This window comes from Triturus cristatus, chromosome 1_2, assembly GCF_964204655.1.
Source record: "Triturus cristatus chromosome 1_2, aTriCri1.1, whole genome shotgun sequence".
NCBI lineage: Eukaryota > Metazoa > Chordata > Amphibia > Caudata > Salamandridae > Triturus > Triturus cristatus.
In genome coordinates, this window is record NC_140580.1 from 562,000,975 (window position 1) to 562,013,359 (window position 12,385).

The 12,385-nt window shown below is 40.7% G+C and overlaps 1 protein-coding gene across 3 annotated transcripts in view; it reads left to right on the forward strand.

The window, feature by feature from the left end:
* The window catches only part of POLL (DNA polymerase lambda), a 235,845-nt gene that overhangs the window by 58,948 nt on the left and 164,512 nt on the right, over positions 1–12,385 (forward strand). For all 3 annotated transcript variants that reach the window (XM_085606462.1, XM_085606459.1, XM_085606461.1), the window contains exon 3: positions 3,749–4,046. In XM_085606462.1, coding sequence (XP_085462588.1) covers positions 3,749–4,046 — 298 coding nt within the window. The remainder of the gene's footprint in view (positions 1–3,748; positions 4,047–12,385) is intronic.

Sequence of the window (12,385 nt, forward strand, 5' to 3'; positions counted from 1 at the left end):
ACAAACTGAACGACTGGGTTTAGGCATATGAGAGTATCTGGGGAGCTTTCCTTGCGGAGGAGATGGAATCCATATAGGCAACATACTTCCTCCTTACATGCCCACCCGGTTAGGGGGCTATCACCCACCCTGTCCATTATCTCGTCTGGGATCTACTAAGAACCATTTCATCAGGGAGCAGTAGGCATAGACATTGCCTTCTATATCTATAATATTTCCCGGCCTGGGACGCTAAATGTATCCTCTACTCCCTTCCCACACACTTGCCAGTCTTTCTTTCACCCTCCGAGTCAAACCCCCCTTCCTATCACAGAGGGCATTGGACCTCGCCTGTGACCATATCATTCCTCCTGATCCCTAATCCCTCTGTCGTTGTTGCAGTGTACACTAGGCTCTCTAAGAGAGCAGCTGTTGCTTGGTTCTCTTACTACTTAGTACGTTTTCTTGATTGAGCTGTCCTGTCTGACCTACTGAGGCTCCTGTGGTCCACCTCTCTGGGTCTCCTTTATTATGACAGAGAGAGACTGGTACCACCCGGATACGGAACTTGAAGCACCCTCCCCTGGACACTGACTGTAGGACCCCAATATGACGAGGATGATCCCTGTTTATGGTTATAGTTACTATGCACTGTTGCTGAGAAGTGTGTGAGGGGCATAACTCCCGCCACATGCTACTACCTACCATTCATCTGCTGTTCCCTACCCTTTCCAATGTGTAGCCCCACTCTCACCCTTTCCCATGCCCCCCTCATTTTCCACTTCTTATTTGACTTATTATGCCGGTAGCTGCTGTAGATGCGCCGTACTTTCCCGTAGTTATATTGTTGCTAGATCAATTGGTGTCAGGACTTTGTTGACCATGGAATACTTTTGTTATAGTGTTGTATGGGCAAACCTACTTTGTATGTACTTTTCCTTAACACTGCTTTTCAGTTGTCTGTCACTTAGTTCTCAATGAACACATGTTGCAAAAATAAAAGGACGGAAGATATATGAGGTGGCACGTGTAAATGTAGATTTCTGGAGGGATGCAAAAGGAACGATGGTGGGGTGCAAAAGGGTTGATGGGCTAAACTGCAGAGAGACAAATATGGGGAAGTGGTTAGCAAAGTAGGAGAGAATGCAGATTTGGAAAGGGGAGGGGGTACAAGTAATATAATGGGGGAGGAGAGGTAGGAGGAGGAATTGGGTGAGGAAATGCAAGGCTCATAAAGGTAGTCTGTAAAAGCTTATAATGAGTCTGAATTCAGGTATATTCTCCGTGGAAGTATGGAGAGCGCTCAAAATGCAAAGAGAAAATAAATATGCTTAATAATGTGAAGAACAAATATTGCATATTCATAACTTGCAACACGAACAATGGAAGTTACAGAAATGTAATGGAATTAAAAACTTTTAAAAAAACTAAAACAAGATTTAAGAAATAATAACGACCTTACATCCTTTTATTCCAATAAAAAAGTACTCTATTTTACTTGTTTTGGATCTCAAATCATGTAACATTGGACAAGTGGGGACCACAGAGCAACAAGAGAGGCCTAAGCAATGTTCTTCGTCACTGAAGCCACATGGTGTGCTCATGAGCTTGTTGCCAAACTAAACTTCCATCACCTTAAGTGAGTGGAGAGCAAGAAGCCATAAATAATGCAACTTCATAACTCCTCATAGAGGACTGGGTCCCCTACCCCACATCCTAAATAGCACTGATCTTGCGTGGTCAACTCTATATGGTAGTTATGTTTTGGCACCACAGATCAGTACTGAGAGACAGTGGTCCTCCATGCTGTGCCACACAACCAAAGTGCACTACACTGGAACACCAGAATGCACTCCTCTGTATCTGCAAAGAGTGCACTTTTCTCCGTCCCTTCAAACCAGGCACGTCCAAACCTCAGTCAGAAGCTCAATGGCAGAGAACCTCACAGGTATTCTGAAAACTGAGTGTGGACTTCCAACTACCATGCAGGATATACCCTACTTTTAAGAAGAGATGCACCCATTCTCCATGTACAGTTCCGTTTGCAAACTCTGTCCCACTGCACTTGCGAGTCCACTTTGCAACCAGTGAGGGAGGGTCAGGGAGTCCAGATCCACCCCTGAAAATGCAAACTGGTGTCTAACTAGGTAAAAGAGTAAAATGTTTGCTTAGAGATTCTATGGCTCTGTTGAGTTATATACTTAATAGATAGATGAGCTTTCTGAGACCTGTAGCTGCTGTACTGTCAGATGTGCCTGGTGGCCATCTTAAAGCATGCACATGGACGAATCAAGAGTCAATTAAAGAAGTGCTTTATTGGTTGTTTTTATACTTTCCATCTGTTGGACGCTGAATTATTACTAAGCTGGATGAAATTGAATTTCTACTGTGTGTGATTGTTTGCACAAGTTGTTGAATGGGTCAGATTAGTACAAAATATGTGATGGAAATGCTTAGGCTGGCAGTCCAATATTACTAGGTATACCTCTGTGAGCCAGCAAGCTGTGCCAGATGTCTCAACTTCAGTGAGTTAGAGTTTGAGTCTCTGGTCACAGCAAGGATGGAAGCCCACACCTGGACATACCTAGTCCACCTAAGTAGGTTAAAAAAAGAACAAACGTGATGGTAATGCTTGAGTTAATGCTTCTAAGCAATTATATGTTCCCCAGGTCAGCATTTTGCAGCCCATCTGTGTTGTCACTATAAGAGACCAATCATATCAAAATCAGTATTGTTTATGCGCCAGAAAAACAGTTTTGCATGTACTGTTTATCCCAATTCCCTCTGAACCAGCCCATAATAAACTAGATGTACTTTGGCATTGTCAGTGAATTCTAGCCAGAATGGTTAGGCATATGCAGTAAGAGGTCTATTCCGTGGCCAACCCAGTATGAATGGGAGCCTCAGCACGCAACAGAATTAGTGGTATTACTGCAAACTCTTTTTGAACACCAAATCTGTATTGGCAGCTCTTGATATCATTCTTTAGCTTGTCTGTGAGCTTGCAGAAGGGATCAACCACGTTCAGTGCACCCCAAACTGACCATTTTTCTTTCACACCTAGGCATAGCCGCTCTGCACATAGCAGTAAGAAGACCTAGATGTGTTTAGCCCCGCTGGGCCTTGTCTGTGAGTTATCATTTTGGGCTGGTGTTGGACTGATAGATTAAGGTTGGCCACCTTCAGTAATGTCTGGATGATGATAACATCTGTCTGGGAGTTGCTTGTTGTCTCATGCAAAGGAGGTGTGACTAAGCAGTGCTAACTAGACCTTTTCTTCTTGTGCATAGTGGGACTGATTTTCTTACTGTTGTTTTACATTTCTAATGGCACAGATGTGCTTGGAAGTTAGGTGACTGTTCCTGAGCTATTCCAGTAGTTTAGAAACAATAATCCAAGCATTTACATCCTATATCATTTTCTCAGGTTTGTATTGGGCTCTTTCCTGGAAGTGATACCCTTTTGCCCTACGTTTCCAATTAGTTTTATATATTTTTCCTGTTCCCTGCTATTTTCACTCTTATTTTTCCTGGTAAGGTGTAGTCCAGGCTGCAGTGGTTGGTTTCCTAATTATTCTAAATCCGCCCTTCCCAAAATAATAACTGTAACCACTGCGGGCAAGAGCAGAAGGCGCTCAATCCTCCCAGATACAGCTATTTGGTTATAACTGTTCATTTTAGTGAGTGAAAGTTGTTTGTTTTGTCTTTTTTTACTGGATATGATCAGTCTTTCTTTTATAAATGGGCTAAATTGTATTTTCCTTTTTCAGGTGATTGGCTGAAACCAGTGACTGTTCATATAATTCAAGCTGGGATTGGCAGAGCTAGGGCAGAAATCTTTCAGAAGCAGGTTCTACAGAATGGAGGTAGAGTCTGTAATCCCTTTTCATCTGAAGTGACACACATAATTGTGGATGAAGGGATGGACTGTGATCGTGCCTTCCGAATTCTGAAAGTTGACAAGATTCCGGCAGGTGCCCAGCTGGTGAAATCTGTGTGGCTGAGCTTGTGTATCAAAGAAAACAAGATAGTGGACACTGCTGGATACCGCATCTTCGTATCAGACCGGTATAAACATTTCTTACTTAATGTTTTAGATCCATAGTTTTGCTTTGAATGTCAGTAGGCCCATGATGTTGACAGAGAACATACAATCATATACTGTTAGCTTTGCTTTAAAATCTTAGGAAATTATCAGAGCTTGGTGAATTTGAGTGGAAGTTGTGTTGTTTGTTTGCCATGCACCTGTGTAATTTTTAGGTCAAAACAGTAAATAATACAGATTGCTCAGCTATGGTCATCCATGCAGTGGTGCCTAGCCTACTTGCTTAATTTTCCACCTAAGTTCTATTCTGTAGCAACCATACAGAAAAAACGTGATCTAGTTGGAAAACCAGAAAGTAGCAGTAGCGTTTTACACTCTTCTGAACTGTGTGTGTCGACAAATGGATCGCAAAATTACTTTTCCTTAATGCCATAATCTTCCAGCAAGGTTGTAAGTACTGAGTTGCAAATGTTGCAATGCAATACGTACATCGGTATTGTGTCTTTTGACGTACGCACAATAAATGGATTGTTTACTTTTCCACATCAGTTTAGTGTAGCTCCCAAAGTATTTTCATCAAACTTACAAAAGAATATCTTTTGTACCGCTTAAGTATCAGACTTAGCATCAGTGCAGAGCTAATCCATTCATTGCATTCTCTGGGAGTTTTATTGAGTGCTGCATATCTCCTTCATTTACTTCAGAGTGCAATTGCCATTGGATTGCAAGGGAGCCACTTCATTAGACCCTTTACAAACTTCCATGTCATACCAGTTGAACAACCAACTTGTATGAAAATTACAACTGGTCACGGTTTACAATGAAAATATAACATTTCCTAGCCTTCAGAAAGTTTCAATTTTTGTTAAGGACACATAGGCGCGGATTATGCGTTAACCTTCCTTAATCCTCATCTCCATTGCTGAATTCATGTTTTTGCTTGTGTTTTGTGCTGCCCTGGCAAGTGACCTAGTCAAAGCTTCCTACATTATTAATTGGTTTTGTGGCTGCCTTTGTTTAAAAAAAAATGTGTTAGCATTTAAAAACAGTCAATTCAGTGCAAGATCCATGGTGAAGCAACATTAAAGGTATTACTGTATTTAATACGAATATGAATGAGAGCACCTTATGTACACTGTGAAGACTGACTGTATTTGTACTATACTTGACTAAATGTATGCACTGTACACAATTCTGTTCCCTATTGGACAACATGCATATCCAATGACATGAGCGGATCATATGAAAAGTATAGCACTGAATCCTATTAGGATGTTTTTCAGATCAAGACTCAGATGTTCCCCATTGGCCCAATGGCAAGCACAGGTATACCAGTTGTCAGACATTCAATTGTTTTTTCGGTTGGATGACTTCCCACCTCAAGGAATAATCACAGCACTTGTCAAGGTAAACTTTTTAAAGTCACAAAATTAGCCTTAGCTCAAACCCCTTGTAGCCATGGTACAGAGCAGACAGGCTTAACATAAGGCAATTTGCTAAGTATTTATGCAGTACCAAAACAGTAGAAAAGTCAAAATGCAAAACTATGAAAATCCTAAACGAATTATAAAATAGTTTAACATTTATTTCAACAAAATTATAAAAATCAAGGAGAACTGTATATTAGAATTTTCAAAGTATTAATTAGAATTAGTGTCAGGGGTCCTCGCTCAGACCGCTCTGTTTAATCTGTATGTGTACCACTATCAACTCTGGTGCGATCATTTGGTTTGCAGGTTTTGTCATTTGCAGATGACACCCACATTATTGTCTCAGTGTTTGACAATCTATCATGAGTGGCAAAAAAATTCAAACTATGTCTATTGGACATTGGGATCAGGATGAAGAACTGTCTGAAATTGAATACGGAGAAGACAGAGATCCTGGTCTTTGGGGCTCAGCACTCAATGTGGTCAGAGCTATGGTGGCCAGAGACATGTGGCCCCCTACCTACTCCAGTTGCTTCTGTTAAAATCCTAGGTGTCATCTTTGATAACACACTGCATTTTGATACTCAGGTCAATAAGACCACAAGCACATTCTTTTTCTATCATAAAATATTTGAAAAAGATCCTTCCTTTTGTTCCTGTGGAGCATTGAGCTACAATTGTCATTGCATTGATTACCTCTCACCTTGACTACTGCAACTCTCTTTATTTAAATATCAATAAATCCTCACTCAATAAACTCCAGGTTATTCAAAACGTGGCTGCCCGTTTGAGATAGAATATACCAAAGTGCCAGTCAGTGAGGGAGGGCTTGAGCTCTCTACACTGGCTACCTGTGAGAAAGCGGGTCTTTTTTAAAGCATTTTGGATAGTCCATCTGGCACTGCACCTTCAGGGACCACATCCCCTCAGGTTAGCATTCCAATGGCATTTGCCTAAAAGACAGCTGAGATCCTCTTTTCTGAGGAAGGTGATGGTTTCTAGGTTTCGGAAGGTGGGATGGGGCGGCCACACCTTTTTGGTAGCGGCTGCTAAATTGTGGAACACATTGCTGATCCATATTGCTAGTTTAACCTCTCATATGGCCTTCTGTAAGAAATTGAAGGCATGGTTATTTTCTCTTCCGTAATTGTTCTTCTGTGGGTAGCTTCTTTTCTGTTGGTAGCAATTTGACACCCTAGGGCAAGGTGCGCTTTATAAATCTAAAATCTAACTCAGAAGCATAAAGTGCCCATGCTAGTCAATGGTCACGATAGACCAGGAGACAAGTGGAGTTTAACGCTGACTGCAATTGTGTGCGGATAAGCTTCAAAACCAGATTCTCTGTGGTCAAAGATTTTATCATCTGACTATAGTCCTTTAAGTCGAAATCCACCCCTGGAATACACTTTCAAAGCCTCCAGGACGTCAGTGGAGGCCCTTAGAGACTCACAGGGTGGAGGGCATTGGCCAACAGTGGGGTACAGTCCAGGTCAGTTGCCACTGATCAGCTGGGCAGTTGTAGGAAAGGCCTCTTGTAGCTTATTGTGTCCCTGTACCTTGAACAAGAAATCAGCCAACTGAGCCCTGCATACAAGCGAAAGAAGTTCCGGTCACAGACCAGTCCATTCCTCTTCTGTTCTTCCTCTTGTCCTGGAGTGTTCTGTAGTGGGAGCCTGGACATGCCACATTCATGCCTGACATGAGCTTGTGGCTGGGAATGAATCCTGGATATGTCTTAACCAATGTGGTAAAGGTTTCCAGGGCCGACACTACATTTGGGACATTGTCAAGATGGCAAATGTCTTTAGCCACGCTCATCTTGGGCTCTGAAAGCTGGGGATGTGTGTTGGAAGTGTAGTATGGTAATTCTAAATTCCTCACCCATCTAACACAAAACATCCTGTTTGGGGCGGTTGCTGTACCTACAATAAACCCAGAGCCAGAAGTCTGTTAGAAAATAAAGAATATTTTTCCAGCAACCACTACAGTGGATGCACAAGAATTGTTTTGGCATCATTTTTCCCTTTCTTTCACGTGCTCTTCCAGTGTTAAATCTAAAACCCATTGACAGAAGTCTAGTAGATCAAAAGTGGGGTTTTCAGCAGCCACATTGTGGATACACAAGAACTGATTTGGTAGCCGGTTTCCCTTCCTTTTAAGTGCGCTCCTTGTGTTATATGTAAAACCCAGCAGACCTGTAAAGCAGGATTTGACACTGTAATGCCAGCCCCACCCTGCATATTCCGTCTGAATCAAAGGAGTCATCTTTGCCTATTCAGGTCCGACTATCGTTTGCTCCTGGAAAGCCCTTGGCATCTTTATCATACCAATTCAAATGCTAATTACTGGCAGGCAGAAATGGAAGAGCAAAAGCAAGTTTTGCCTCCAGGAACATCATGCAGGGGAAAGGTAACTTTCTAAAAGTTACTTTTCAATAATATTTATTATAAATCCGAATTCTCCATTGAATTGGATTTTTATTAATTGTTAAAAATTGTTGTGTAATAGGTGTTTGATTATTTTTCTAGCTGGCCCCATACCAGAGATAAAGTATTAGGATTTTTAATCTGTACTCTAGTTTTCAACACAGGACAGAAAGGCCTGCCACAATGAAAAATAGGTTTTGGGTGCTAGTCAATGTAAGGAAATATTAACATTACATTTCTACATGCCCTGCTTTAAAATAAAATGCACCCTGACTTTTGGACTACAAGACCTACATAGGGTGACTTATTCATGTTTAAAAGGGCGGTTTTGACCTGTCGAGGGTTTATTTTAACAGGTTGAATTGTCGTTTTTCTATTGTCACAGTCTAGCTACACTGGTAGGCTTGAAGTCATGTTTGTAGTGCCACTGTAGTGGGTGGCTCACTAGGTGCTGTAATCCACTAGTGATGTGTACATCTTGGTACACTTTATATCATATAACAGTGGTTCCCAAACTGTGGTCATCGGACCCCTAGGGGTCCTTGATACATTTCCAGGGGTCTGCAGGTACCAGTTTTAAAAGCACTGCAAAGTTTCTTGTATAATCAGCAGTTTTCAGGCAACAATAAAAGTGTCAAGATAACTCCGGTGATTAATGTACCTGCTGAGAGAGATGGGAGTTTTGTCCAGTGGCAGATTTGACTCATCTAAGATAGCGCAGACAGTTAATATGCCTGCTGCAAAGAAAGTGCATCATACAGGTCAAAAAATTGTATTTTATGCACATAGCTCAGTGGGTTACTGCTTTTGTCACTCTGCAATTGATCAGTTACAATCGCAATCTAGCACAGTGAGCTATGAACTAATAAGCTATGTTTTATTCCGGGTCTTTTATTATCCTGATGCTGCTAAAAAAGGTTTGTTTGGGTAGAAGTAAATTCTTATTATTAAAGTCAACATACACTAACCACGGTGTTATGTTCAGAATCCGTGGTTTGAGCTTCTGCAGACCAAGCACTCTTAAAGAATGGATGACATGTGATTCCTACACCTTGTAGTCCCCTTTATCATATCTACCATTTTTATACACTGATTTACACACTTATGATTCATTGTCTCTGTATGTGTGTAATGTAAAGTGCTCTGACACCCTACACTGGTATAAGAGTGCTATAAAACAAATGAAATACATGTGACAGCGGGGCTATGGAGAGCTGAGAGGCACTGTTGGAGGGTCATAGTGAGGGAATCATTGAAGAGCAGGAAATAACAAGATATATCAAGAATTGTCCAAGTATATCAACGAGGGTCTAAGGGAAAAATATTTCAAGTCCACCAGGTTCCTAATCCCTTTATTACCTATAAGCTATAACAAAAACAAAGAAACCTAGGGTCAAATTACAAGATAAGGCAAGTGGAGCACTTTGCATATTAATAATGAATCCCATCAGCCACCAGAATAGCAGCTCACATCATTTGGGATTAGATAGCCCTTTCTGAGCCCTCCAGTTGATCGGGCCACAGGCTGAACGGGCAGGCTAAACCTCTCTATTCATCTGAGATGAGGTATGTGCCCTAGTTCTTAATGTAGCTATCTTATGTATTAATGATGGTGATGGAAGCAGTGCAAAAAAAGGGAGTGAAAAAGTGTTAAAGTTAAAATCATCTACTGGGACAGAGAAAATACTTTAATAGTGTCTGTCCGAGTGACAAAGTTAAAATCAGTGTAGAAGCAGTTTTAACAAAATAACTGCTCAAGTCCAAAAAACAGAGGGTCTACATGTTTCAGCCTATAGATTAAATGATAATCAGGCTTTTGTCAGGACCTTCGAGAACTTGTGCTACTGCTGTGTATATCTGTGTGATCCAACAAAAGTAAAACACATCAATGAAGTAAATAATACGACCTACTTGAAATAAGGATTTCTCAAGTAATCTCCTTACATTTTTAGGAGTATTCTTTCGAATCCTAAAGAAAAAGGAAAAAAGAATTGTACTCAGTCTAAATAATTGTATTTAGAAACCTGCTTTATCAGTAAACAGTCATATTTAACAACGGACAAAACTATTCATTGGTCCACTTAAAACATGTAACTTTTTCAGTGAGCCAAATTATGTTCATGAATGAATCAAACAAAATGCTTACCCGTCAAAATACGGGAAGTCGCCTCACCTCACCTGGCGTCCGCTCAGATAAATGAGGAACCGCTCTATATAAAGACAAGTAGTTAAGAAATAATTCTTCAATTTGAAACCTTCTGTCTTTATATTAAAAAACACATCATACACCTAATAATGTTGTTATAAATCATTGAAGAGCCCCAACAAAGTTTGTCATATCCTGGTGCTCAGTAAGGTCATCATTTACTATAATGTAAAAGCCAATATAATTCACTATTTATGACAAATGTGCAGTAGAATGCACCATTTTTCTAAATGTTCTTGGAGGAGAGACCCAAAGCCCCCTTTGTAGTGGACATGCTCACACGCTGCAATTGGTGTGCACTTTAGGGGGACTGGTCTGACAACATTTGCCAGGGCTGCTTTGGGTTTCCAGTCTGGCCCTGTCAGGAGCAGGAGCCTTGTACTTCGAAATAAAATCAAATATTGAAAAGGTAGTCGCTGAGATGCAACACCAACCTTCCCATAGAATGTATTTGATTTTTTGCACATTTTTTCAATATAAAATAATACAATCTTTGGTAATTAGAGTATTTGGTGTGCCCTTATTTGTGCATTTTTTGTGAATTACTGTTTTAAAGTTTGAAATTTAAATCGTACAAATTGCTTGGGGATCCCCGACTTCCAGAAGTGAGTCAGTGGGGGCCCTCAGGAGTCAAGTGTTTGGGAACCACTGTCATCTAATAAGGACTTATCAGTAAGTTACATATGACAGTTACAAGAAGACCATTTTCATCATGTTGAAATGAGGAGCACAGGCACTTTACCACTATTTAGCAGGTGTAAAGTGCACAGAGTTTTAAAGCAAGCAAAAATATACGCCCCATCAAAAGGTGAAAAATTCAGAGTGATCACGCAGAAAAGGTGGATTTCCTATACCTATTTATCCACTTGTGAAAGGACGCATTATGGCCTACACATTTCTCTTAATTTATCTGGGGAGAATGTGTGATATGAAAGTAACAAAACTTGCCAGAGTGTGCCTGGCTTTGGTTTATTGTCGTAAATTACTATCACCCTTTCACCCCAATATGCAGTTATTCGTATTAACTTCAGAAAAACTTCCTTTGTATAGGTGATAGGGCCAAAAGCTTGGAATCAAGCCCAAGGGATCCCACTTCTCAAAAAAAGTTCTGTGGATCCAAAAATCTCTAAAAGTGTCTGGCTTGTATCCCTCCACCCATCTTTTTCCAGACCAGACTATTAGCAAAATTTGTCAGTAGGCAAATATCCTATTATTTGGAATCTAACAATCTTTTGGATGAGATCCAATCATGGTTACGACCATTTTATTGCATAGAAACTGCCTCACTTGCAGTCTTGGCGGATCGCTGGGCTAACCTTGATAAGAGAGGCTCAGTTTCACTGGTATTATTTAATATACAGTCTCTCACTCCATCCTCCTGGAATGCCTGTTCTATATGGGCATCAGGCATATAGCTCCTAATTGGTTGAGATCTTTGCTGTCTTGTAGAACTCAATCTATCAGTCTTCCTCCTTCCAAGTGTTTGCCTAGTTCTCTGATCTGTAGTTACCCAATGAGTCAACACTCAGACAAGTTATTTAACATCTATGTGGCACCCTTGGCCTCAAGGTTATGTCTTTAGGTTTCAGTAGAAATCTTGAATGATTCCCAGCTAATAGCATCAGTGTCAGACAAACCTACTTTCATGCAACACATGTTTAGAGCCTGTTTGTCTTCTATCACAAACTGAATGAACAAATACTATATGAAACTTAAGAGAGCAAAGACAGAAGTTCTTATCTTTAGCAAACAATATGTATCCTCTTCACACCTATGGTGGCCACCTGAGCTAGGACAGCCTCACTTACCTTCTTTGTTAGCCAGGAATCTAGGTGTTTGTTTGGATGACAAGAGCTCTTGCTCCTCTTATGTATCTGTAGTCTCTCCTTCCTGTTTTCTTTTGCTTAGATTAGTCATCAAGGTACTTCCTCTGTTACCAATTTCTACTCTCCAGAAGGTAGAGCATGTTCTAATCACTTCCAGATTGGATTACTACAGCTCTTTGTACCTGGGTCTCCTCCCTACCTCTTTCAACAGTTGCAAGTAGTTAAAAATTTGGCAGCACACCTTATTTGGAATCTCCCTTGCAGGCAGAGAATTTTGACTCATCTTAGGCAGTAGCATGCACTTGCAGTAAGCAAATTGCGTCTCTTTAAGGCTATGTGTCTGGTTGTAGAGTCCCTACTAACAGTGGTCCTATCTAAATCAATTCTCGTCATCATGTGTTGCGGTGTTTTGGAACCAAGCTAATCTGTGATGTCAGAATGGTAAGAGGACCAAGGGGAGAAATAGAGTGTTTT